Source organism: Corapipo altera, unplaced genomic scaffold (assembly GCF_003945725.1).
Source record: "Corapipo altera isolate COAL_440 unplaced genomic scaffold, ASM394572v1 57, whole genome shotgun sequence".
Classification (NCBI taxonomy): Eukaryota; Metazoa; Chordata; class Aves; order Passeriformes; family Pipridae; genus Corapipo; species Corapipo altera.
Genome location: NW_020884905.1, coordinates 3,619,594 through 3,645,834, shown reverse-complemented (window position 1 = coordinate 3,645,834; position 26,241 = coordinate 3,619,594). Strand labels below are relative to the sequence as shown.

General features: G+C 37.2%; 1 protein-coding gene across 2 annotated transcripts in view; it reads left to right on the top strand.

Annotated features, from left to right (window-relative positions):
• Positions 1–39: 39 nt before the first annotated feature.
• Positions 40–26,241, top strand: part of LOC113951017 (AP2-interacting clathrin-endocytosis protein-like) — a 36,243-nt gene continuing 10,041 nt past the window's right edge. The window contains exons 1-14 of one of the 2 annotated variants that reach the window (XM_027651503.1): positions 40–149; positions 227–412; positions 8,004–8,278; positions 9,050–9,167; positions 12,181–12,270; positions 14,429–14,509; positions 15,542–15,638; positions 16,278–16,366; positions 16,583–16,685; positions 19,554–19,736; positions 20,556–20,693; positions 21,712–21,841; positions 24,369–24,430; positions 25,504–26,140. In XM_027651503.1, the coding sequence (XP_027507304.1) occupies positions 40–149; positions 227–412; positions 8,004–8,278; positions 9,050–9,167; positions 12,181–12,270; positions 14,429–14,509; positions 15,542–15,638; positions 16,278–16,366; positions 16,583–16,685; positions 19,554–19,736; positions 20,556–20,693; positions 21,712–21,841; positions 24,369–24,430; positions 25,504–26,140 (2,299 nt within the window). Of the gene's footprint in view, positions 150–226; positions 413–8,003; positions 8,279–9,049; positions 9,168–11,474; positions 11,492–12,180; positions 12,271–14,428; positions 14,510–15,541; positions 15,639–16,277; positions 16,367–16,582; positions 16,686–19,553; positions 19,737–20,555; positions 20,694–21,711; positions 21,842–24,368; positions 24,431–25,503; positions 26,141–26,241 lie in introns of those variants that run through there. The other variant, XM_027651504.1, reaches the window with a different exon arrangement.

The following is a 26,241-nucleotide window of genomic DNA, read 5'->3' as shown; positions in this document are numbered from 1 at the left end:
GCCGCCGCGCGGGGCGCGGAGCGGAGCGGCGGCCGGCGCATGGCGCGGTGCGGCGGCGGCGCAGCGCCGAAGGGCCCCAGCCCGGCGGCGGCGGAGCGGCAGCGGCTGAAGGAGGCGCTGGCCGAGCAGCTCCGGCAGGACCTCGGCAGGTGGGCGCGGGGCGGCGGCCGAGGCAGGGGCGGCCCCGTGCGGGGCGGGGACACGCGGTAACGGTGCCGTCCCGCAGGCTGCTGGCGGAGGGGACCCGCTCCGACGTGACCATCCGGGTGGGCGACGCGGCGCTCCGGGCGCACCGGGCGGTGCTGCTGGCGCGGGCGCCACGGCTCTTCGCCGCCCTGGGAGGGGGGCGGCCGCCCCCCGAGGTGCTGCGGCTGGACGGCGTGGGGACCGCGGAGATCCGGCGCTTCCTGCGGTGAGTGCGCGGCCGCGGCGGGACTGATGAGCTGGCCTTGGCACCGCTTCTCTTGTGTCCTGTCTTCTTGCTTCCCAGTACTAGCACCTGTTGTAAAGCTTTTCCTATTCAAGGCAGTATTCTCACAGCTTTCCTACAGCATTGGCAGAGGACTTTTCTGTAACTTCCTTATTTTCCTCTGCCTTTGTCCGTCTGGTGACAGCGCATGGCTGTGCTCTCCACCACAGCATACTTTTTATGGTATATAAAGGCTTTTTAGTAGATAAAAAGCAGCCAAAATCCTGAATACACTGTCTAAGATTATCTGTGCTTACTAACACTCTCCTTAGCAAGATTTCCTAATGGAAACAGAAAAGAAAAACTGCTGTCATGTCACGCGTAAAATAAAAAAGTTATGGATACAGAAACCTAGGAGAGCTTCATCAAGTTGGATCAAAATGCATCAAAGCTAGAAACTCATCACTCAAGTCCTAATGAGCCATGGGCTAGGCCAGAGACGGCACAGCTTTGATCCGAGTTGGGATCCCAGAGGGAGGCGTGTGGGCTGGCTGCTCCCCAGGGACTGGTGCAAGGGCCAGCGCATTTTTGCACTGCCAGCTGTTTTCCCATTGCCACACATGCAACATCTCTCGTGTCTTGCTCCAAACCTTAGGTGAGTTACGTGAGGAGTGTTGCCACCAGACCTTGCAATCCTCCTTGCTATAAATGCCTCTCACCTTCTTTCAAAGACCTGCTTTTCTCTAACAAAGCTGCAGCAGTGCCAACTACTTTCCCTAAAACAGCGGTGGTGTGAAGTGGTAGGCACTCTGGGATTTCACATGAATTCAGGATGTGCCTAGAAAACATAGGGGGGGAGGGTGTTGCAGTTTTAAAGTTTAGTGCCTGAAATAGTCTGACCTCTCCCTATTGGTTTTGTTCATTTTCTTCTTTAAATGTGTAAAAAAGGTAGCAGATAGCTAAATATATGTATTCGGAGTACTAAAGTTATGATAATTATGAAAGAAAACTTTTTGAAACACAGAATCATTGTAGTGGAACAGGTCGATAAAGAGGCATTTGTTACGTTACTGTCACAGCCTGGCAGGAGCATTAGCAAAACAAGTGGTAAGAAACAAAACAGCATGGGGTTTGTCTCATATTTTTCCTGACTCCTTATTACTTTGCTGTAACTAATTTCTTTCATTTCATATAAGAATTTCATGGACAAGTATGATATTGCAAATTTTAAAAAATCAAATTCATTTGGACATAATTATTTGGAATAATTATTTTAATTATCTATATACTGTTATAGCATTTTTTTTGTTTTCCTAATGGTAAACACTTAATATGCCTACAGCCCACTGATACTTGCTTTCAATTTTGTCTGTGTTTGCTGGAAGGCAAGTAATGATGTCTGGAGTCCTGCACGTTGTCCAGAAAGGATGGTATTGAAAAGCACCTTTAAACTCAGCTCATCTCATTATAAACCTTTTATCTTTTCACAGTGAGTTTAGATTCTTCAAATGAACCTCCCTATATGTTCTAAGATATGTATGAAATGTGTTTTGCAAGATGATTGCTTTTTCTTAACTTAATCTTCAGTGCTGTTTGATACTTCACCTTTTGAGTCCTCTAACCTAGCACATACTATGAAAATTTGTGCCACAGAGCGCACTGAAGTTTGACAACAGTGAACTCCTTTGGGCCAAAGAAACGAAGCAGCCTTAGTTGAAAAGAGCCTAATTCATTGTTGAAATGACTTCTGCTAGTATCAGTGGCTGTCGAATCTCAGTGGCTTCTTGTTTGGATGCTAATTAATTAATCTTCACAAATGCAAAACGGTGCCTTTAAATTACAGCTTCAGGTTTACCAGAAGCCAGCCTAGTTCTTGGAGCACGTGAACCACCATGATGAGTTGTAACAAAGACCTGTAGCTGCAGCTGAGCTCCTGAAAGAAAGATGTTGTTTTCTACAAAAGTTCTGCGTTTGTATGGAGAAGTGGAATACTAATATAGTATTGAAGAGTTCATCGAAGATGTAAAAAAGTCTCATTTCTTTTCCTGTTTATATTCAGCTTTTCTTTTATCTTCCCAAGTAAAAATTATCTTTCCTTGGGGATTTGGGGATTTTCTTTTCTCACGGGCTATATCTGGCCTGCATCTCAGTGAGGCGCACTTCCTTTGGGCCTCTGTCTCTCTTCATCAGGAGAGATGTGGGCTGCGTGTCACTTGTGTGCTGAAGGCTGTGCAGCTCCTCTTGCCAAACTTCTGAGCGTTTTTGAGCAGGAGGGAGGACGTGGTGAGCTTCATGCAGATCTTTCTGCATAGCCCCAGCATGAAATAGAAGAGCAACTAAGCAGTGTTTTGTTTCCCCCCCATACACTTAAATGTCTGAGGACACCAGGAAGTGCAGCATCCATATTGTAGACACTGTGCACCCTATGTTTTTGGCTGATTAATGTAATATTGACTGTGCCCTCCAATAGCCTCCTGTCACTCTTCAGGATGCCACTAGAAGAGTGTCATCAATTCCAAGTACATGGATGGCAGGAGATGACTGCCTAAGCAGGGTTCTGCAGTGTGCCTCGGGAAGAAAAACTTAGCATCCCTGAAGCACAACAGTCAGTCACAGGTCATTAGATCATTACTATCTTGTGAGCTGGGAGGCAAACCGCTTTTTATTTTCCCTTGCAGTTGGAAAAAATACAGCTTTAGCAATAAAAAATCTAGTTATTATTGTCTCTTGATATTTGTATTGAAGGCAGCTGAGTCAGGGAAGGACAGAGAGGGGCCTAATGACAGATCCAGTTAAAAAGCAATAAATACAATCAAATACAAAGAAATACAATTGTCACTGTGACATTTACTGCCACAGGGGTTAATTTGCTATACCAGCAGTTGATTCAATGTAGACCAGCCAAGGCTTCGACCGTGTTATGCTTGTAGAGTTCTGTATCAGGCAGTACCAGGATGCCACATCTCTCTTAAGTGCAGGCAGAAACATTCTGGAAGGTAAACTCCTAGACAGCATGATGGCAGTAACTTCTTTCTGTAGAGTCTCTGCAAACCTTTCCTTTGTATAAAAAAATCTTAGGCTGTAGTAACTGCTATGAATACAACAGATACCCTATAGCATGTTCCTGTTTCATCTGTCACCTGGTCACACCTCTTGCAATCTTGTTGCTCATGTCTATCAGAATCTTTTCTGTGTAGGGGGGGGGGGAAAATCCCCAAGCCATAAGGTGAGGTATCTGTTAAAATTACACAACATCATACTGACGTTACAGAAGGTGATGGTTTTCAGCTTGACATTCTCTTGCACGTGAGGTTTTCGTAAAACAGTTGCACCAAATACAGCACCTTTGTTAGTATTTGTTCTTTAAATACAATTTCCAGTTACAGTTCCATACCACTGGATTACAAAAAGTAGTGAAAAAGGGAAATATTTCTTTAAATAACTTGTGCATGAATTTATTCTTACTGATTCCTAGATTGTCATAGTCTGCACTGGATAATGGCTGCTTTGGAGGAAACAAACCTGACTTATGCACATGTACACTGAATTCCTTTATGTTTATGTTAGGCTTATGCATTCCCCTCTAGTGGGTTGTGATTGCAGACCACTCTTTCAGAAGGATAGCATGCCTCCCATGTTCTTGACATTTTATGTTTTATACAAACTATTCTGATATGGTCCTTCCGTTTATCCTGTTACCAGTTGTGCCTGTTGATGTGGTGCAGCGTACTGTGCAAGGAGTATCTTCTTTGAGTGACTGATTCGTGGAACTTGAAAACAAGCTAACTGCATAGGGCTTTCTGTGGCACTTACAGGTGCATTTTTTGGCCCAACAACTATTCTTTTCATATTCTTTCATAAAGGAATCAGTGATACAGCTAAAAAAAAATCATCCCTCCTAAAACAAATAGAGTTAACAAACCTTGCCCTACTAATGTGGCAACATGGGAACTGTCTTAAACTTTGTGAAACAGTAAGTCTGAATTGTGGAAATTAAAATGCTCTGTTAAGACTTATCTCCAAAGAACAGTGAAAACTGAGAAAGTTGAGAACAAATTATTGTGAACCAAAGTCTTTATTTTCCAAGTTAAGGGATTAAGGAATCTGCTTCTCTTGAACACCCAAGCTGTTCTAACTTAATGGCTTTTCTTCGTACAACCACATTGTCTGGTCTCAGTTTGTCACTACAGCGCCAGGTTAGTTTTGTGGTTATAAATATGAGCTAAGTTAGTCACTGAGAAGAATAAGACTTTGCTGAGGGAGGAAAGGAGGGAAATAAGTAATGTACAACATGAAGCTGGTAGCTCAGATTTTATGATATATCCTGTTGGGGGAAGAAAGCGTTCACTAAGATGACTTGTTTACTTTGATGAAAATGAGCTTTAAACACATGACAAACAATGGCAACCTTATCTCCTTTCCACATACATAGAAACAATGAGTTTGTCTTTTTTCTTACTGGATTTTTTTTTGATCCATGTTTATATCTAATCTCAATCTTTCGGAGGCAGTTGAGAAGCTAAACTGTCAAGTCACAGTATATTCGGAATGTGTGTGATATTAAGATCTTGCTTTGGAAAGCATAGAATCTTAATGCAATGGATTTATGCCCCAAGGGGAAAAAAAAATCAATCTATGAGAAATGGGTAGAAAGAAACCTTTCACTGGGACTGCGACTGCTTGGGGATCAGGTTCTTCTTCTGAGATGCTGAGTGAGCTTTCACAAAAAATTAGAAAATTTAATCAGCACCTGTGTGAGGCAGCGAAGCAGTTGACATTGCATCTCATGAGAAGTTTACTGAAATACTTCTATCAGGAAATCAGCTAAGTTAAAACAACCATCTTGGCTGCAAAAATCAAGCAGATGGTTCTTTTAGCATTCTAAAGGGAAATGGAAGAATCTTAAGTGATTGCGCTATGTTGAAGTTGTGCATATGACAGGCCTGACTTGCACTAACGCAGATTCGCTGCTATAGGTGTATTGTTGAAATATTTTTGCAAGATTAAATGCAGTACATGAGAGTATTTGGTGCAGTTGGGTTTGCTAGACATTAGTGCATTAAAACTGGGCAGGGAGATTTCTTACATTCTCAGTGTTATTTTTATTAACAAAAGTAAACATACTTTGAGTTCATTTTGGCACTTAGTTGTAGTAACTGATAGCTTTGTTAAAGTAAAACTGTATAATATGATATTTTACACATGTAAGGAAGATATTTCGGTGCTGATCTAGTTACTGTGACATTCTTCTCTCTAAATTGGAGAGGAATGAGTTTGAGGGCTGGACCATTCAGTGGATAAGGAATTGGCTGGATGAGCACATCAAAGAGTTGTAGTTGCTTGATGAAAAGCTCAATGTGAGCGGGCAGTGTGCGCTCACAGCCCAGAAAGCCAATCCTGGGCTGCATCAAATGTGATGTGACCCACAGGTCAAGGGAGGTGACTCTCCTCCTCTACTCTGCTCTCTTGAGACTCCACATGGAGTACTGTGTCCAAGACTGGGGTCCCTAACATAAGAAAGACATGGACCTGTTGGAATGAGTCCAAAGGAGGGCAGCAAAGCTGATGAGAGGGCTGGGGCACCTATGCAGACAGGCTGAGAGAGTTGGGATTGTTTAGCCTGGAGAAGAGAAGGCTCTGAGGAGACCTTAGAGCACCTTCCAGTACCTAAAGGGTGCTTATACAAGAGAGCTGGAGAGGGACTTTTGACAAGGGCATGTGGTGAAAGGACAAGAGGGAATGGCTTTAAACTGAGAGTAGGTTTAGATTGGATATTAGGAAGAAATTCTTTATTGTGAGGGTGGTAAGGCCTTCTTAGGTTGTTCAGAAGACTATGAAAACTGCTGACTTGTAACTACTCAGTTCAAAACTGACCAAGATATAAGACCTTCTGATGACACCTCTATCTGATTTAAAAAAGAGATTCATAACTGTATAGAATTATCTTCTGCACTTTAGCTTATGAAGCTAGGATGTCACATTGAATGAAGCTTACTCATGAGGTTTGGAACAGTTTTTAAAAACTATTCCTATCATAATTCTGCAGTAAGGGTTCTGGTTTCTTACACCAACTGTGTTTTAAAGAGATGGTTTTACATTATCACTAAACTATCTGAGCTCCAAGGTCCAAGCTATGCATTTTGCTGTGGATGACAGATTTCCCTAGCTTTTATTTATGCAAAAATGCACCATTTGATACTCTCTAGAAGACAGTCTAGAAAGCTTCACTCTGCTTTAGAAATGAGTCTATAAAATAGAGGGTACTGCCAAGGAAAATTTTCTATAACAGGTTTTAGAAAACTGCTGAATATTGCAATCTGGAAATATCTGATGGGATTTTAGCTAAGATAAAAGGAAATTTCTAAAAGATGTGCCAAAATCATTATTGCTGTCTGTGAAGTAAAATAATGGATGCCTCCATGAGTCTTTCAAAATAATAAATTTACAGTCTGTATTAAGCAGGACTCTAATATGAAGATAACCTGCTGAATTTCTATGAATACACATACAGATACAACAACCTTAAAATCCCGTGTAAAAAGAATCCACCAGTCTTTCAATGTGAAATCCTGTCACACCTTTTCCTGTCCCTTGCTTTCAAAATCTAATAAAATATTAAAATTCTTATTCCCTACATTCTCGTTTCTCCTCATTTTCACTTGGTGAGGACCTGTATCACAAACACAAAAAAAATTCTACCTATCTCAATCCTTCAAATACTTAAGAAGGAAGATGATTTCTTTGTATGTTTTCTCAGCCCCTTTAGAAGACTGTCCAAATGGCATACTCAAATTACTGTGTTCCCAGTATTAACAAAAAAGCCTCTTTGCCATGGAATGAGTGACTCCATGCAGATCTCTAAGCATGTCTGCTACATCCAAAATAACTGTAGCTCTTCTGTTAAACTTTGTTAACTTCATCCCTATGGTATGAAACCACGGATGAAGCATGTTATCTGTTCACATTGGCTTTCTAAGGCTCCATTAAGTTGCTGGAGTGCAGTATCTTTCTATAAATACAAAATCTTTGCAGTCACAGACTGCAGGCTTTGTTAGCCTTCCAGATCTTGAGCCAAAAATAAGCTGGTGAAACAGATGGGAAAGTGGGAAGCTGGAATTACTATATGGGCAAAATGAAAGTTCTTGGGTGATCTTAACTGCAGATTTTTGTGCTTTCAAGTACTTCCTTTGAAATTAAAATTTATTTCCCCAGTTCATTTATATCTCTATACAATTATTATGATTTTGTACTTGTAACCTTGATGTTAGAAGGTTTTTATATTTTTGGGTATGTAAAATTGATTATATTAAAGGACAATCAAATGTCTTCTTTTGCTCATACTAAGATTTATACATCAGTTCCTTTTAACCTGATATTACATTTTACTTGTAGTGCTTCTTTATGCTTTTCAAGCATTGCAGAAATAAGTTTTCCAGAGATACAGTTTTTAAAAGGTGGGGGTTTTCTAAGCACTGTAGAGTCCAGCTTTTGTTTTCTGGTCATGTACTTTCTTACATAAAAAAATGTCATTTTTTATTTGTTTGGTTTGATCAATTAAGAAATTACAGGAGTAAAAGTTAGTGTCATATTCTAGGCTTGCATATTCATCTGATAAAAATCTTAAAGAAGCTGAGGAGCTGGCTATGATGAAAAAAGTATTGGAACCCAAATTAATACATGAAAACAACATTGCTACTCTTCAGAACACTCAAACAAATGTAAATTGTCTCAGAGAAAGCAAAAAACTACCTGTTGAACAGAATACTCCAAGTGGAGCTGTGCCCATGCAGAAAGAAGTTGCTTGTTCATCTTGTGTTGAGGAAATTCCAGAAGCAGTCATTGATGCAGAAAGCAACAAAGACACTGCAGGTAGGTTTGGAATTATACTTTTTTTTTCTTTTTGTCTTTTAAATAATTATTGAGTTGTAAAAATGCAGGCAAAAATTAAAATTAGTTTTATAGCATGGTTTACATGGATATTCTTTCCTATGGTGTACCTCATTCCCTCACACTTTAAAAAAATGAATTGCTGCAGAAGTTTTGCAGGAACTGTTCCCACCCAATGTGCAGCATAATAAATCTGACAGGACTTGTTAGGTGTCAGGAAACTCGAGCCCTCACCATGTGCCTTCCCCACAGCAGAGTATCTCCATCCCTTTCCTTTTCTCGCAAATTGCACTAGTTCCAGTGTTGTTTTAGGAGGGTTTTGGAACCTTTAAGAGTCTTCCATACTACAGTTGTGAATGAAACAATATGAGGAAATGCATCTTCACCAGAGGTGTTGGCTGCTACAGCTGTGTCAGTAACAGAGGATCATGCAGCAAATTCGTAGCACTGCATGACCCTTCTACTTTAATGCAGAGGTTTGAGATCTCTGCTGAAAAAAATGATCTGGCTGCATAATCTTATGAAAGAGTAACTGTAGCACTTCTTCTGTAGTACCAAATATGGAGCATTGGTCAAATTTCTGATATCTCAAGTCAAAACAAGAAGTAAAATGCAGGGTCTGGAAAACCCTTCAAGGAAAATCCTAGCTTTCATGTCAGATTCTTCTTTTCAAAATTTTAAGTTTTCTGTGTACTGTCAATAGTCTGCCCTACACTAGACAGAGTGAAAATAGCTATTTCTCTCCATCTGCAGGTAATTCCAGACTAGAAACTGCATCTGTGTTAGGAGAAGACTTAATGATGCTCTACAAGAAGTGCTGTTGTCCAGATATTAATATTTGCATAGAAGGCAAAGATTTTCAGGCTCACAGGTACGTAAGTATTTACAGTAAAAAGTTTTTCAACCAAAAGCCTTCTAACACTGTTGTTACTGTATATCTGTTGGAAGTTACTGCCGGTGCTGTTCCCTAGCTGTGAACTGTTATAGTTTTTAGGTCTTATGTCTGAAGTGGCCATACTTTGATACTAATCAGTATTATTTTTCTCACCAACAGTAACTGTTGTGAAAACAACTGCACTTTTAGCACTTCTAAGATTGCCACTGTAAACTCATATGATGAGTACATACTCATATATCAATACTGTGTAGTTTATTTTGCTAACTTTTTATATATAAATAAATATAAAATAATAAAAGATAATCTATGGTCTGTAAGGAAAATGAAAAATCTATTCATAAACTATTCAGCTATTAGTGCTGAATAACATTTCCATATAGGTAGAAAAATTCTGGAGTAGTAATTTTTTTTCCTGCTTTTCAGAATCTGTGCATACAGAATCTGATTTTACTTTAATTGCTTCAGTGATATAAATGTAAAGATTGTCAGCAGACTTTATTAGATCTAAAGTCCACGGCCGTTTCAGGACTTTGGCTTGTTGTACTCCTGTAGCTTGGGAAAGCAAATTAAAGTGTCAGTACCATTCCTTGTACCTTTGATATAACTCTGCATTTGAGATAGCAAACTAGACAGCCTGTATTTTGTTCCCTTTGAGTATAAGAATCACTGAGAGAGACTAGAAAAACCCTCTACTGTTCATAGTATTTTCTCAACACAAAGCTGGGGGGGTTATTACTGACATTACAAGTATTACAAAAGACACGTCATAATAGCGTGTAGGGGTATTTTAGTTTTTTAAATAATAGAGCTAGGATGTATACTAAATTTCCAGAATGTAGTATAGTTAAGCATGTTTGTTTCTTCTGTTCTACACTATAGGAAGACATGTTCTCAGATCCATAACTTTGAGAAAAAAATACTTAATGAGAAAAAAAAATGAACAGAGAGATTCTATCAGCTCTAAAGAGCTTCTTTAATTTAGGCCACTTCCTGCCTGGAGCAATGTATCTAGTTTAACTAGCATCAAAAAATATGGCAGTAAATCATAGAAAAAACAAGGATGTTCTGAAACAGACACAAGACTTGCTTGTTTTAGTGCTGTGTCATGTGAACAGTAGGAGCTAATAAGGGAAATCTAACTTTGGGTATCATTGTGGTGAAAGCACCAGAGTTATTTACTTGCTTTAAGGGCTTTTTTTTGAAGTTTTCAAATGGGAAACAGTTTAAGCCCCCACACTCTCCCACCCACTTGTCTCAGTATTCCTTACTTTCTCATGAAGTCCTATGAACTTCCAACAGACTTTCCAGTGTGAGTAGCAGTGCTCTGAGAGAGTTGCCAAGTTATGTTTTCGTAGTGTTGTGTTCTTACAGAGCTCTGCATGGAGTGAGTCAAATTTGTTCAGTGATAAAATTGGCACAAACCATCATGGTATGAAAGCACAGATAAATTGACTTCAAATTAATTTGGTATCTCCATGTGTTTTGTAACCACACACTGATAAAATTCAGGTAATACATACTTGTCTGTATTCTACCGAGTGCCTGTCTTATTTAAAATAACAACTTCCAACTATGCCCTTGAAGTTGATTGATCGTTGCTCATTACTAAAATTTATTTGGAAGGAGATGAAAAATTGGAGATAAGTGTATTCCATATCTCCGTGATACTGTTATTGTGTCTTACAAAAACAAGATTGCATGTGTATCCAGAATTTCACATATTCAAACTGATGATGTAGTACCCATTTACATGTGGACATATTTCACTAAGATATGAAACATTCTGTAAAAGCTTTGTTATAGTTGCTGGATGAATCACAGGAGGAATGTGCGAGAAGTTTCTAATTTAAAGTATTGAGACTTCTGAAGCAAGAGGAGGGAAGAGAGATGAGAGATTACAGAATATATAACGACTATAAAAGAGACCATAAATAGCATTCTTCATGCTTCTTCCTACACAAAATGAGAGTGCTCTGAAACATTTCAAGAGACAGCAAATACATGTAACAGAAAGGATTCTCATGCCTAATATAACACTTTGCTTTTTCTGCCACAGGAAATACATGACATAAAATAATTTTATAAATAATAGGAAGCTTAGTAAGCATCAGGAAAAAAAAGTATATATGACAATGCTATCTGTGGCTGCAATAACCCAGATAAGATATATGAAGGCTAACACTATAACTGGTGTGGATCTGGAAGACTGAAATCATAAAGCAGTTTTCATCCACTACCTTCTCTTCCTTTCTGCTCTTCTTTCTGCACTTCCACCTTAAGAGGCTCCTGTTGCAAAGGTGTTCTTACATGGTATTTTGAAGACTCTGATGGTGGCAGAGATACTGAGCTACACAGGCTACTGCTCTGGGGTTTCTTTTTTCTATTTGATGGAAATAGTAAATTGAATCAGCCCCATTATGGCCAGTTATGCCTTTTAAATATACAAGGGTAGTAAGTGTAAATACAAGTAACTGATAACTCTTCTTAAACAGCGTTGTAAACACATATCATATTGTTCTAGCATATGTTTGTATCAAGTTGTGTTTGACTTTTAGGATGTGCTGGTCAGTGGCCAGCCAGTTTTGAATACAAGAAGTTACATACTTCTCTTTTCATTTTGATAAATACACATTTTGTAGTATAAAAAAAAATTTAGGACACAAGGTTATTTACTGTTATTTGTTAAATAAAACAGAAGAAATAAATGTGAAATTTTATATGAAAGGAAAATGCTTGTGAGAATAGATTTCCTCTGTGTGAATCTCAAAGTCATACTAAAAACAAGCTTTAACTGAAGAATTTATGGAGTACTGTTTGGGTTTGTTTCTAGCATATTTTGAAATTCCAAACACACTAGAAGAAAAGGTATGCAGTATACAGCTGACACCTTAATGCATAAAGGGCAAAGATTTAAGTCAATGTTATCAAAGAGTCTCATAATAAATATTTGTATCTAGTGGAATAATGTTTACTTTTTGTCTCTCAGGGCCATTTTATGTGCCAGATCTAGTTACTTTGCTGCTATGCTGAGTGGAAGTTGGGCTGAGAGCTCCCAAGAGCACATCACTCTTCAAGGGTAAGTGTTGTCTCTGCAAGTCGTGTGGGAGCAAAGGTAGGCAATTTCCAATCACTGCAAATATGTAACAACTGTGCTGTGTACAGAGCACTGAAGATTAATCTGCCTTGACACTTTTCTGCAGCCCCATGAGTTTACCGAGTACTGTTTTGACTTCAGGATGACTGTGTGTGTAGTGTATTTGTTAATATTGTCAGATGATTCAGAGAAGTATTTTTCATCAGCAGAAGGGCACTAATCCTTTTTTGTAGAGTATGTTTTAGTATTCACAGTGTATTTGAGAATTCTTTTCTTTCACTTCATGTTGTACATGTTGTGAAAAGTATTATAAGTGTCTGAACAACATAATTTTCATACTTATTTGTACAATAAGTGTATATTTACAATGTAAAGACAAATAACAATTACATCTCCTAAATGGTGTTTAATCATGATATTCCAGCAGCATTTACTAAAGCAATTTTATCAAGTGTGCTTGTTCACAATGGCTTTCAGTGTGAGAGCTGAAAACAATGGAACTGTCACTGTAAGATGAATACTTAAGACTTCATAAATAAGCTGGGGACTGCCAGGTTAGTTCTTTTCAGTATCAGAAAAATCAATTGAAATACATTAGGTTTCCTTTAAGAGCAAAGGAATACTGATCTGTGTACATGTTAGCTTTTTTGTTCAGGCATGATGTAGGCTGACTCAGTTTTCTTCAGGAAGAACTGTGTACCTTACAGTGCTGCAAAATGTAACTGCTTTGTGTTAATAGAAAATTGCTTGGCCAAGTGATACCTTCTCAAATGATCATAATTTTAACTTGCTGTCAGTGTAATAATACTGCTGCAAAATCAGGAAGGTTGTCTGTTGATTTGGTTATAAATTCTTAATCCTTATAAAACATTATACTTGTAATTTAATTGATTCCTTAGCTTTTATGGTATGTTTTGGAGGCTGATAGTCACCAATTACTCTGGTATTTACACTTCTCTCTCTGTAATTGATTTCTATGTGGTTAAGAAAATTTCATCCTAATTTTTCAGTAGAGGTTTTCTCCTGAGAAGTAGTTAATCTTTATATGAGCATATTCCCATGCCAGTGTCTCATAACTTCTGTTATAATGAATCATATCCATAATTTTACCTTTTCTAGTTCACTTTTCTGCTTAGTGCTGATTTCTGGGCTCTCTTTTGTAGCACTTTATAAAGTACGTATGGCTTAATCTGAAATAATGAAAACTCTGCATAAGGTAACAACTGCCAAGACTGGGGAAACTCCTTGGTGACTTCATGGCTATCGTGTGTACTGATACACAGAGACAACTGTGCTGATTTTGCTTCTCTGCAGGTTGCAACCTTGGGCTTTTTTCCTTTTGTTTTTAGTCATCAATGTCAGTTGCTTAAACATGTCTAATGTTTTAAAGGGTCTTAGCTCCATCTGCATGACTATATTCCATTTACACTAATGTACAAAGCACTTGTGGGCTCTGAAGATTGCTCACAAAACCGTATGTACACAAGTACAATGAGGTGTTGTTCAGGAGATCGTGTCCATCATTTAAAATAGGCATTCTGTGCCTTTCTGCATTGTGGTGCTGGGACTATGAAAGGATGCAAATGCTACCGTGTAGGAATTCCAGCTTCCTTAATCTGAGTAAAGACTTTCTCAATTTTGAGATGCAACATTCCTACTTAGCATTCTAATAAAACTACAAAATGTGTTTTTATTGTCGGAAAAGATAAATATATCATAAAATAAAGAATTAAAAAATAATTATTATAAAACAATTTTAAAATATGTAGTTAATTAATAATTGATTTATTACTAGTAAAGTGCTTGGCTCTGATGAAAAAAATCCTTTCTGAATATTATCAGTGTAAATAATGTAGTTATTAGTATTAGTCTACTTATGACTTATTTTCAAAATTTTAAAGTATTAGAAAGTTTTAGCAAGACTATTCAGTAGCTAAATTCACCCAAAAGTAGTCCATTTAGATACTTTTGCATTGCGGTAATCTTGAAAATAGCTTTAATTTTATGAGATCATTTACCTTCTATTCACAGAACAGCTGGATGATGTATCAGCTTTTTGACCAACTTCCTTTGGCTAAGAAGTGTAGTGCATTTTATTCAGGACATGTCTTTATTTGCATTTTTCTTTCTTTTTCTGCAGCATAAGCCATACAGAAATGAGTGTCATCTTGCATTTTATATATGGAGCTATTCTGGACTTCCCAGACAAAGTTGATGTTGGGTATATGTCAACTTTTATTATTTTTTAGTTGTAGTTTTGTTCATTTGATTGTTCTGTATTTTCTCAGTTAAAAGTCAGAAGGAAAATTCCAAAAATAAAGCTGTTGAAGGAATCTTGTTTATTTGACAGCTACTGGAAAAGGTGTGCCAGCCGTTTTTGGAATACTGTGTGAGGAGTGTGAAAAACCAAAGAGATTCCTAATTTGCCTGTGCCTTCCTTTTAGTTTTCAGAATAATATATACAATGTGTGATAGCGTATAACAGTTAATATTTTTAATTTATTTTAAAATAATTATTCAAGTGATGAGAAGGCTAAGTAGTGAGCCTTAGATCCATAAAAGGTGATATATAGGAACCAATGTAGATGTTGGCATTTTCTTCTGGGATAGTTCTTAATCACTTTTTTATACATAATCCTGTATTAGTGAAGTAAATTCTGAAATCTGTGAATTATTCCCTGAAACCATTTATATATGAGATGTTGAACTCTGCCACTAAACAGTAAAGAGCTACAATTTCTTAAAAACATGGAATTGTCCATAATGTGCCCCACTGTTAATGTTTAGGTAATGAATTGATATAGAAAATAAAAATATTGTATTGATTATTATATAAAATAATTAATAATTTGCTTACTGTGCTTTTTACTATTTGAAAGGGACATAATGATGTCATAACATTTTATGTAATCCTTGCAAAAAACCTTACAAAATGCCAAAACTCCACTGGCACAAATATCTTTTTCACTTGCTATCCTTAAAATAGAGAAACTGAGAGGCTTCTAAACAGTTTCTCAGCTAGTAGTTGAGGCTTACTGTTATATAGGCTGAACTCAGCAGCTGGGAGTTTATTATTAGGTGAATCTATGTTTCTGTTTGAAGACTATTCTTTGGCAAGTGGCACACTTGGTTATCAATATTTCTGCAGTAAGTTCTGACTGAACGAAGAGGTGAGAAATTAGCATGTCAATTGTCTTGTAAGCAAAATGCATTTATCAAAATGACTTGTTGATTTCTGTTGCTTTCTCTTCAGTCGCATGTTGGGCATTGCAGATATGTATGGGCTGGATGGGCTGAAAGAAGTAGCTATCTACATTTTGAAAAGAGATTACTGCAATTTTTTCCAAAAGGTACGTCAGTTCTCATGCTACTTTGTCATCTATAAAGCCCAAGAATTTTGATTCTATTACTTAATACATACTATTGAAAATATATTTATTAACTGTGTGGTCAAGGTGTTAGCTTGAGTCAACAGACCCTGTTCTTATGTGTGAGTCTGCTAATTTCACTGGGATTGATGATGGGAGTAAGGTCTGTGGTATCATCTACCTGTTTACAGAAACTTGTAAACCCCAGCTGATGAAAAGCGGTATTCCACACAATTAATTCAATATATTAAATTACACTGAGTATAATTTAACATGTCCTATTGTAAATGTAGTTGTTCTCGGTGGAGATAAGGAAATGCTGTATGTCTGCATATCATATTTCATGGGCATATATTTAGAAAATATTTCTGTTCAATTAAAATTAGTTTAAAAACAAATACCTCCTTAGAGTTGAGCAGTTTCATGCATTAGGCTCATGAGGCTGAATCCAGCTTTACTGACACGTGGAAGCAGATGACTTCCATATTCTGCATAAGGGAAACAAACCTAAATACCATGGTAGCTAACAGTACTTCTGATTGAACCGAAGATTTTGTACTTCTGTATGGTTTCTGTAAATCAGAATGTACAATAATTGTGGTAATTTTCTAACAATTCTAGCCTGTTCCTGGGAAACAGCAACCTGTACTAGAATGCATGGCTATTGCTCATTCATTGGGAGTGGAAAACCTGTATGCTGCTTGCATGAAGTAAGTAAAATAAAATAAAATATTGTTTGTTTTTGATTCTCTTCTTTCTGTTTAAATTATCTTATTTTGCGAGGTAGGACTTGTTTTGGCATATAAGATGTTCACATTTGAAATATTTTTTTTCTTCATAATACTTAAGAGGTATCACTTATGCTAACAAGTGAAGATAAAACATTTTTCATCTTCCTTACCTAAGAGTGGCTCTCTTTTCAACAGATGGGTAGGAAAACATTTTGCAAAATGTTTGTCAGAGAGAAGCTTTGCCAATTTGCCTACTGAACTTCAGAACAACTGTCTTGTTATGTTGATTAACTCTTTGGTAAGTAGTGTGCTTTGTATAAAAATAGAGCTATGTAAATTTTTTCCTTATTTAGCTGTACAATGTAATTTAAGAGATAACAAATGTAGTATTTTAAATCTGTAGTACATTTATTCTATGTAAAAGTTTCCATTAAAATAACAATTTGAAACCCGATTTTGATGTGAAATGTCCTTGTTATGCTTCATGGCACACAGCCCACTGATCGTCATATCCACGTCCAGCGTAATAACAGAAAATAAGTTTGTGAACCACAGCTGTGACATCCTAATGCAACACTGTGGAAGTGTTCAAGGCCAGATTGGGTGGGGCTCTGAGAAACTTGGTCACTGCCCTTGGCAGGGTGATTGGGACTAGATGATCTTTAAGGTCCCTAGTGGCTGCTACTGCATATTCAGGTGAAAGCCTGAAAACCGAAGAGACTTGAGCTATGTGGCTGTACCAAGAGAAGCTTAAGAGTATCCACAGCTATAAAGCCTGAACAGTCCTTCTGCCAGAATGCGTAGTTCTGACAATGAAGATAGTAGCTATACTATCCCAATAGTACACCTAGTATCTTTTAAGACACTAGGTGTTCTGCCATTATATCAGATCAGTATACTGATTTGTTCATAGAATATACACATAGCTTTGTGTGTCATATGTTGCATAAATATTTGAGAAGTTTTAACTAATGTTTTCAGGTATAGATCTACAGGTGTTCATAGTTACACCACTGCCCATCTCTAAACTACCTCAGGTGTGTCCTGTAGCCAAGAGTGAACGGAGACAGCTCCAGGCTCTTCTCTGGGCCCTTGTGCAACATTATCGCAACAGTTTAAAGATAAATGTTCGGGCCTTCCTTCCCCTCTGTGCCTATTCCAGTATATAAAGATGCAGTGGTTACAATTCGGGTTGAAATACATGTGCTACCTTTAAGCTGCCAGCACTTGCAGAGCATTCATGGCACTGTGGTACTTGGTAGTGCTCCAGGTGTATGCCCAGCTTCTCTGGAAGGTTTTTCCAGTCTGGACTAGTGTGATTTGGATCCCATATGATTGGTTTAAAATTTGTGTTGCAAGATTCACTGGTGTTTTATGGACTGAGGTTTTGAAAGCTTTTAAAATTGCAAAATTATACAATAAAGCATAAGCCTCTTCTGCCCAGAGACCAATTCTGCTGAGTGTTCAGTCAACTCCTAGAGCTTAAGACACACATTCCAAAAACCTGTGGAATTCCCAGGGGAGTTTTTTACAATCTGCAAAAATGCTTAAGGCTGCTTGAGGGAGGAAGAAGAAAAGGTCTGACATTAATTTTGCAGGGGCTACTGTTACAATCCTCTTTTTCTCTGCTGCTGGAGTTCTCTGCTGTAAAACTTTTTAACAGTTACACCCAGTTAATGAGTATAACTCTGCTGATCCTTCCATTTACCAATATTGGAACTGTAAAGCCTAGTTAATGAGGGGCAGCCCTTTAGAGAAGAAAAGGTACAAAGAAAAGGAGATTGCTGATCAGAAAATCCCTGAGAAGCCACAATGGATGAGCACAGAAACATTAAAATGGGAGTACAGTTTAAAGCACTCTTCAGGTACCTAACCCTGATTTCTCAACTCCATGCAAGAAAATTACTGGTCTTTTAGATAAGTAAAGTGGACTCCACTTTAGAATGGTTAGGGAAAAAATATAACAAGAGAAGTAAAATTCAGTTAGAGCTACTCCTACAAAGTACTGATTTAATTAGAAGTCAATGAAGGCATTTTATATTTCACTGGAAGTGTCTAATGGGCACAAATGCTTATTGTCTTGTGAGCAGGGGTTGAATTCTAGACAATTCAAAAAGCTTGTAATTGAGTCCAATGGGAGCAAAATCAAACCATAAGCATGTATACAATCCTTAATTTACGTGAGATGCATAGAAGCAACCTGGTTTTGCCCAGAGATGAGTAAAACAAAAATTATTAATTGAACAATGGATGGTCAGATTTTTTATTTTAACTATAATCTACACAGAGAAGATCCTCCCTGCTTTCGAAGTTGCATGGGACAAACATGATTGTGATCCGAATTTACAGTAGGGGATTTTGTGTCAAATATTTATCTGAATTGCTGTTTTTTCTAGTGTTACTGATCTTACTGCATAATTTATCAATGCTAGGTCATGTCGAATAGAGCTTTCAGTCCGTTCTAATGTGGATAACCATAAATTGCAAGTTCTTTTCAAGTGATGTGTTAGGCAGTAGAAGTTGCCCTCAGGTACCGTGCTGATGCAATGCATGAAAGAACCAAAAGCACAGACCAGGGTAATAAATATTAGCAAAACTCTTTACTTGTTTTAAATGTACTTAGAAACATAACATTTACGTTTCTTAGAGAAACTATAGACAACAAAGAGGGTAAGTTCAGTTAAAACTCCATCTGGAAATCAAAAGGATTTATAACTGTGAAAATGTTTTTTGTGTATCCCGAAAGCTGGACCATCCACGCCTACCTAAAACACTGACTTAGCTATTCTATTTCAAAATGTATTACATCTCTCAGCGACCTAAAATGTTTTTCTCTGTTCAGAATAGTTTCTCCACTTAATCTTTGCCTTATTTTCTTCAGGACTGCAGTATGTAATGATACAGTTGAAAAAATACAATAAAGCCTACTGAAAACTTTACTACCTAACTTCAGGCAAAACAGAACAAGTGGATTTTTCTTTTTCTGCTTTAGTTTCAAAGGCAGGTGTAATAAAAATATATATAATAAAATTTATTTAAAGAAGAGAAGTTACTGCACGATTGGGTCCTTGTGTAAAAGTTCAGTGACTGAACAGAAGCTGTTTTACGATCAGCAATTCTTTAAGCAATTACTTGGCAACAGGTTAATTTCTGTTTTTATTTGAAGAACCACAAGAATGCTGCTTTCCTTTTGATGGAGAGTGACCGGCTGATCAACAGCCTCCCTCAGGTGAAGTGGACAGAGGCAGCTGTGGCCTTGGCATCCAGGCTGCATGAAGAATGCGTGACATTTATTGTCGCAGACTTCCTACACATAGTACAAAGCGAAGGCTTCTCTGTTTTGTTGCAGGTAAAAGTGCCCTCAAGTTATTGTATGCTTCCAAATAAATTGAATTGTATTACATTTTGGGAAGTTCAGACTGCTAATTATCAAAATAGCCTCAACTTTTACTTCGCAGTATAATTCTATGGAAAATTTAAAAAAAGACCTTAGGCAGTGCTAAGTTTTTTTGGGGGGGCAGGAGGTAGGTTTTTTCAGTGTTGTTTTAAAGCACATAAATATTTTGATACGCAGGACTGACACTGCGTTCAGGTTATGCACCTCAGTTAAGCAAATGTTCCAGTTGATTTAGTGGGACGGTTTCTGTGTTGGAAAGAAGTAAGTATAGATACCAGCTTTGAAAAAGCTTTCAGGCCCCTAGGAAAACAGCATGTGCTTACAAGAGAGAGTATGAGCTTGACCAGTATATTCAAACTTCGACTGATTTGTGTTGTGAGTTGCAGGAATGTGGCGATACTGCAGGTTCTGGTGAGAGCATAGCTAGTCATCTAGCCAAGTTCATTTCTCCTGTGAAAGATGTTTTTTAATGTGTATAGAGGAATAATAAATAGGGAAATGTTAAAACATTTTGTCTTTGAATCCAGAGTTGCACGGGGCTGTAAATTCATCACCGTGTGCTTGTTCCTAAAATTTCTGTTAGCAGTAGGCCTCAGGATGATTTGTAGAGGCCTGGAGAGGAGGCGGGTTATGGAATAGATACAAAGGAAGATGCTCAGTTTTGGAATACCTCCTGCACAGCTTGAGAGCAGATCTTCTCTGCTCAGTAATGCTTTTGCATACAAAGTACACTCTTTTGTTTTAAACGGCTGCCTTTTGTTGTCTCCTCAGGCACAGGCAATGAGCAGCAAACCTGACCTTCTAGAACTAATTTTTAATGCAATTGAAAAAAGCATTAATAATGAAAATAGCTGCTTTCTCCTTGTAGCTGTGGATACATTGTTGGACTCTGCAAATGTGAAGGAGATGGTAGGTTTTTCAATGTGCAGTTTGTAGAAAAACTGTTCTGATATTTTTTCATATAATGGTTCAAATCAGATGATGTGGTGTGAGCTCAGGTGGCTCAGTCCCGCAACTGGGGTCACCCAGAAAAGCATCTGCATAAATCCAAGGTCCTGTTGGAAGTACAGAAAATGTTGTCATATTTTTACTTTCAAAAGAAACCCCATCCATGGCAATAAAAAAGTTCCTGTGTATTACTGAAAATATAAGTCAATAGGGCAACACTGCCCTATTGATCTTTACTATCACTTTAAATTTGTGATGAGAAAAAGCCGATCAAAATGTTGCATTATCTAAAACTTACGAGGGGATAGAGCTTATTCTCTTTCTCCCTATGTATTTCTCCTGCTTTTGTGAAAGTCACAGCTACATTTGCTTTTGTTCAAGACTGTCCTCTAAAGCAAGGACTGCCTCTTAATCCAGTGTGTGTTTTTTGGATTGGGTGGAGATGTCAGTCTCCATGTGTGTAACATACCATGTATATCCACACAATCTAAATAATGATATGTAAGCTGTGGATAACTAATTCTGGGAATAATTCATAAATAGTATGACAAAGAATGAAAAATAAATGAAAAATTAATTAATGCAATCTGGTGCTATTGTAGATCTCCTTGGTCAAAGCAATGAAAATTTAATCAAATACATTCTTTTTCCCTAGAGTATTTGACCTTGTTGTGACACAACTGACAGTGAAGAGCTATTATGGTGTTCATTTAAAAAAAAAAAAGAAGAAAAAAAAAAGAAAAAAGAGCAATGTAGTGTTTACTAGTGCTGTAGTTTGTAGGTTTTAAAGTACTGAAAAAATTACTGTGGTGGGCAATAATCCTTCAAAAACAGCATCTCCATCTACCAGACCATTATAAAATATATGTGATGACATCATTGATCTAGCTTAGAGAGTAAGTAGATTCTGAAAGGAATAATGACTGGTTGCTATGACAATATGCCCCTCGCCAGCTGCTGATTTGTTACTTGAACACAGGGTTTTACGTGCAAGATCCAGGCGCTGCGTGATAAGCTCTGGGTCTTCCTGGTTCAGTCTTTTTATGCTGTTCGTCACACAGAAGGCTGGAAGCTGATGAGGCCAGACCATCAACAGAAAATACAAGCAGGTATGTTTGGCATCAAACGGCATTAGAATTTTTTAGCAGTCTGTTTAGTAGATAAAATGCAGATGGAATTGTGGAGCCCGATACAAACTAAAGCAAAATCTGTGCTGCTCTGTGTTTTGAAGTGGTGTTTTAGAATAGAAGCATGATGGCATGTTTAGTTAGTTTCAGATATGGGAATCAGTCATTTTCTGTGAAAAGTCTTCCCTCCTTTTCATTTTAGGAGGATATATGATAGAAACCAAACCCATGTAGATGGATTCTATTCTTATTTACAGCTACTCTGAATTACTGAAAACACTGCAGTAGGATTAAAAACCTTATCTGCCTCATTTTTAAGGAGATAAGCTCTGTGGATGAATTAAATTTGCACAAAGCAGATTATGTGTTCTGTGAATTCAGTTTGTGTCCTTTATCGTTTTCCCCATGATGTATAAATATTGCTTGTCTCTTGCATAATGCTTATCTCGTGCTCTGAGCAAATGCAGATAGCTGGACTTCTCGGTTGGTTGGCATTGTGATCCTGTGTGTGCTGCTGCAGAGAGCCCCTAAGGAGCTGCATGGTGTGCTCTCAACATTTTAACAGACAGCACTTCCAACAAAAAGGAGTTTTTGTTCTTTGTTTTGAAGTACACGGGTATTTCTGAGGGTGCAGAACTGATGATGGAGTTCAGGTTATGGTTGAATGTCAGCTTTGATAGTACAGTGTTAGAAAAGAAAGGAAATGTGTTGAATACTTCTCTGAAATCAAATCACTTTTGATTCAAAGGTGAAATAAACATTTTGATGTCCTTTTTGTTAAAGACATTAGTAGCTAGGATATGATAGTTATAAAATTGTTTATGCCGAAAAGTAGATGAAAATTTTATTGTCCAATTACATGCTGAGAGAAAGATGCAGTAACAGTCTTTCTAAGCATGATTTAGGGATGTAGTCAAATAATATCTCACCGCTACTGTGTAAAACAGGTTTATGATTTCTTTCTGGATTATGAAATCCTTCAGAAGCTGAGGAACTGGCTTTAGAAACACGGGTGGGTTGTTTATGATTTGGGATGTTTTACTTTTAAGACGATCATGTCCCTGTTGTGAATAATGTTTAGGCTGCTTTGCACTAGTATTTTCAATACAATAAAAATGTTGAAAATCAAGGTGTGTCTTAGTTGTTCAAACTCCATCTTGCCAGAAATTGTTTGTTTTCTTTTAGATTAAATTATAACTCAGAGGTAGCATACATTTTATATGTGAACAGGCTGAAATGTTTGCATAAATTATCTGGTTTTAATTACAGACAAAATGATCACACAATACTGGTAGAGAAATACTAATCTTTAGGTCAAATATGTCTAGGATAACGTAAATCAACTTTCATTTTAAAGATTTCTGGTGGTGGTTTATCTTCTAGAAATTTAGCCTATATAGAATTAGAAGGCTATAACAGAGGAGGAAAAATGCCAAAAGAAGGCAGATGATAATGTGGGGTTTTTCATTTACAATATGTCTTGTGTTTTCTTAGGCACAAGTTTATATGGATTTTGTCTTAATATATTGGTATGTATTAATGTGCAGAGTCATTGCTAGAAAAAGGATTAGATCCCTGGGGTGCCATTTTCAGCATACCTTTTGTGTGTTTTTTACAGACCTATATAAAAATTATTTTTAGTACCTTCAGTAAGAATTCAGTAGAATTTTTACTTGTGTTATACATACAAAAATGTATCCATGTAGGATGTCAGAACATAATGAATGCTTAAATTTTTACATCCATTTTTTGCAAAACCTTTTTTTCAGCTGAAATATGAATACAAGCATAAATGAAACCTATCGATTCTGGCTCTGTACAGTGTCTATAAATATCCTTTTTGTATTCTACAAGTGCAATTGATTCAAAGGCTTTATTGAAAACTGCTTTCCTCCCAGAGTACATCAGATTAAAAAAAAGCATTTGCTGCCTGAAAATTCCACATGACAATCACAGGGATAACTCTCATGCCATTACGCTGCATGCTGTCTAAAGAGGCACTATGATCTTACTGTGTACATTTAGGTATTTTGGCTTTACCACTTTTCAAAACTAATATAATTTACTTTAATGTAATTAATCTCTTCTTAACATAGTATAAATAAATATTCTATAAATAACAATACATCACTGAAAAGTCATTGGTACTCTAAATTTGAAGCATCTTTTTTGTAAATTCTGTACACTTTCAAAGGTCTCAGTGCACTGCCAGCTTTAAATGAATTAAGCTTGGATAAACAAAAGTCCTGCTATGGACATGGGGAAACAGAAGAGTTAAACAACTTGCTTATGGCCATGTGACCTCATTACAGATCCCACATTTTTTGTTCCTAACATAAAACCATGTATTTCCTCTTAACATTTGCCATGTCACCAAAATTAGCCTTCCTAGAATAGTTACAGGACCCAAAGAACTCATTTCAGATGGAGTTGACTAAGTAGGCTGGATTGTTTTCTGTCTGCCTTCTTTCCTGCTAAATAGTAAAGAAAATGCTTCTTCCTTTTACAGCTGCATTTGACAAGGGTGATGACCGAAGACTTGCCAAAAAACCTGTATTCACTAGTTCTCAGGTAAACATTTATATCCAAACATTAAAAACACTTGGATAATTGCAACCAAAATTATTTTCATTATTCGTTTTAAATGAATACTAATTTTCCATATTGCTTAATGGAACTTGTTTTTGAAAAATCTATATTTTCCTGTGAACTGTTGTTTCTGCAGAATCAGTAATGTTCATTACTGCAAACATCTTAGGATTCAGACTGTGCTCTGCTACATTTTCAAACAGATAAGCTCAAATAGAAGAGAGGAATTTGTGTTCAGAATCTCATATTCCTCTCTTGCTACATAATGAAACTCATCTGTTTCCCAGAGCAAATGGTTTGCCACTGAGCTAATGAATCTCTGCTATTTTCACTAGAAGCCACCACAGCACCAAGTCTCTTACACTCCCTGCCCGGAAAAATATTTTTTTGTGCCCTTAACAACTCTTTTTTCGAGACTCACAGTCAAAACTACATTATCATTTGGTAGAAAAACAGTATGGGTTACATGATTTGGCAGTCTTGGATACATTGCAATGGCACTGGTATTACAAAGATTCATTCCCTACACTTAATTGTCCATATTTCAGTGCATCTCTTTACCTGAGAGAATAAACATTGTCCCTTCTCTGTGGATACACTCTGGGTAATGCTTAAAAACATCACTTGTATTATACAATAATTTTGGGGTTTATGTTTGTAGTAATGCATAGCTTTGTTCCTCTTTGGAAAGTATGCACATATAACTCAAAAAAATTTTCTTACTTCAGCAGCCTCTAATAATATATCCATTACAGAATAATTTGTCCAAAGTAAAAGTAAAACTCTACTTAGATCTTTTTCTCCTCTTTATATAGAGCAGTACTTCACATGAGTGATTTGTGCTACTTTTATATTCTTGAAAGCCAGCAAACTAAGCTAATATATATATATTTTTCTAATTTATTTCTATGTTGAATGTTCTTGCTTTAGATTTATGTACTAATTTAAAAGCAGATGTGTTTCAGAAGTGTAAGAGTATGGACAGTTTGGTTTTACACATGTCTTCTGTTTTGGTTGGGGTTTTCTTCTGATGCCTTTTTTTTTTTTAATCCTAGCTAAATAAAACTACTACTCAATCTGTTGGTATAAGGAATAGCTCCTGGACAGAATACGACAAGAAAGATTGCTGGGGAGATTCTTCCACCAATCAGGATAAAATGAAATCTGATGGATTAGGAGCATCTGGACATACATCCAGCACCAATAGAAACACTGTTAATAAGGCTTCAAAGCATGAGGATGTAAAGGGAAAAGATGGCAAAAAATTAGTTTCCAAGATTACTAAGGATTCAAAACCTGGGGAAAAAGCTGCCTCGCCAAAGGCTAGAGCTGTTATAAAGACAAAAACAGAAAACAATGGAAATGTGAAGGCTGAAAGCATGCTTAGCAAGCAAGATGGAGAAAAGACATCACCTGCAACTGGACAAAAAAATTCTGGAAGTGGCAAAGGACTAAAGAATCATGAAGGAAAAACTGCAGGTGCCAGACCTAAAGTGCTGACAGTAACCTCAAGTGTGCAGATCAAAACAAAACCATTGAAAAAAACCCCAGGGAAGGAATCTCCCTCCTTAGTGACTGTAGCAGCAACTTCCAGCAAGTCAGCAAACTCAAATGCAGATAGCAAGACTGTCAATGAACAGACAGAGGAACCCAAAGAGGATAAATTGATAGAGGAAGGGAAAAAACAGACTGGTAATTTTTTATGATTTTTTTTTTCAAAGTCTTGTTCTAATTTGCCTCAGGCTGGTCATACGCTGAAAACCAGTCTGGGAAGCTTTAAGAAAATCTACTAT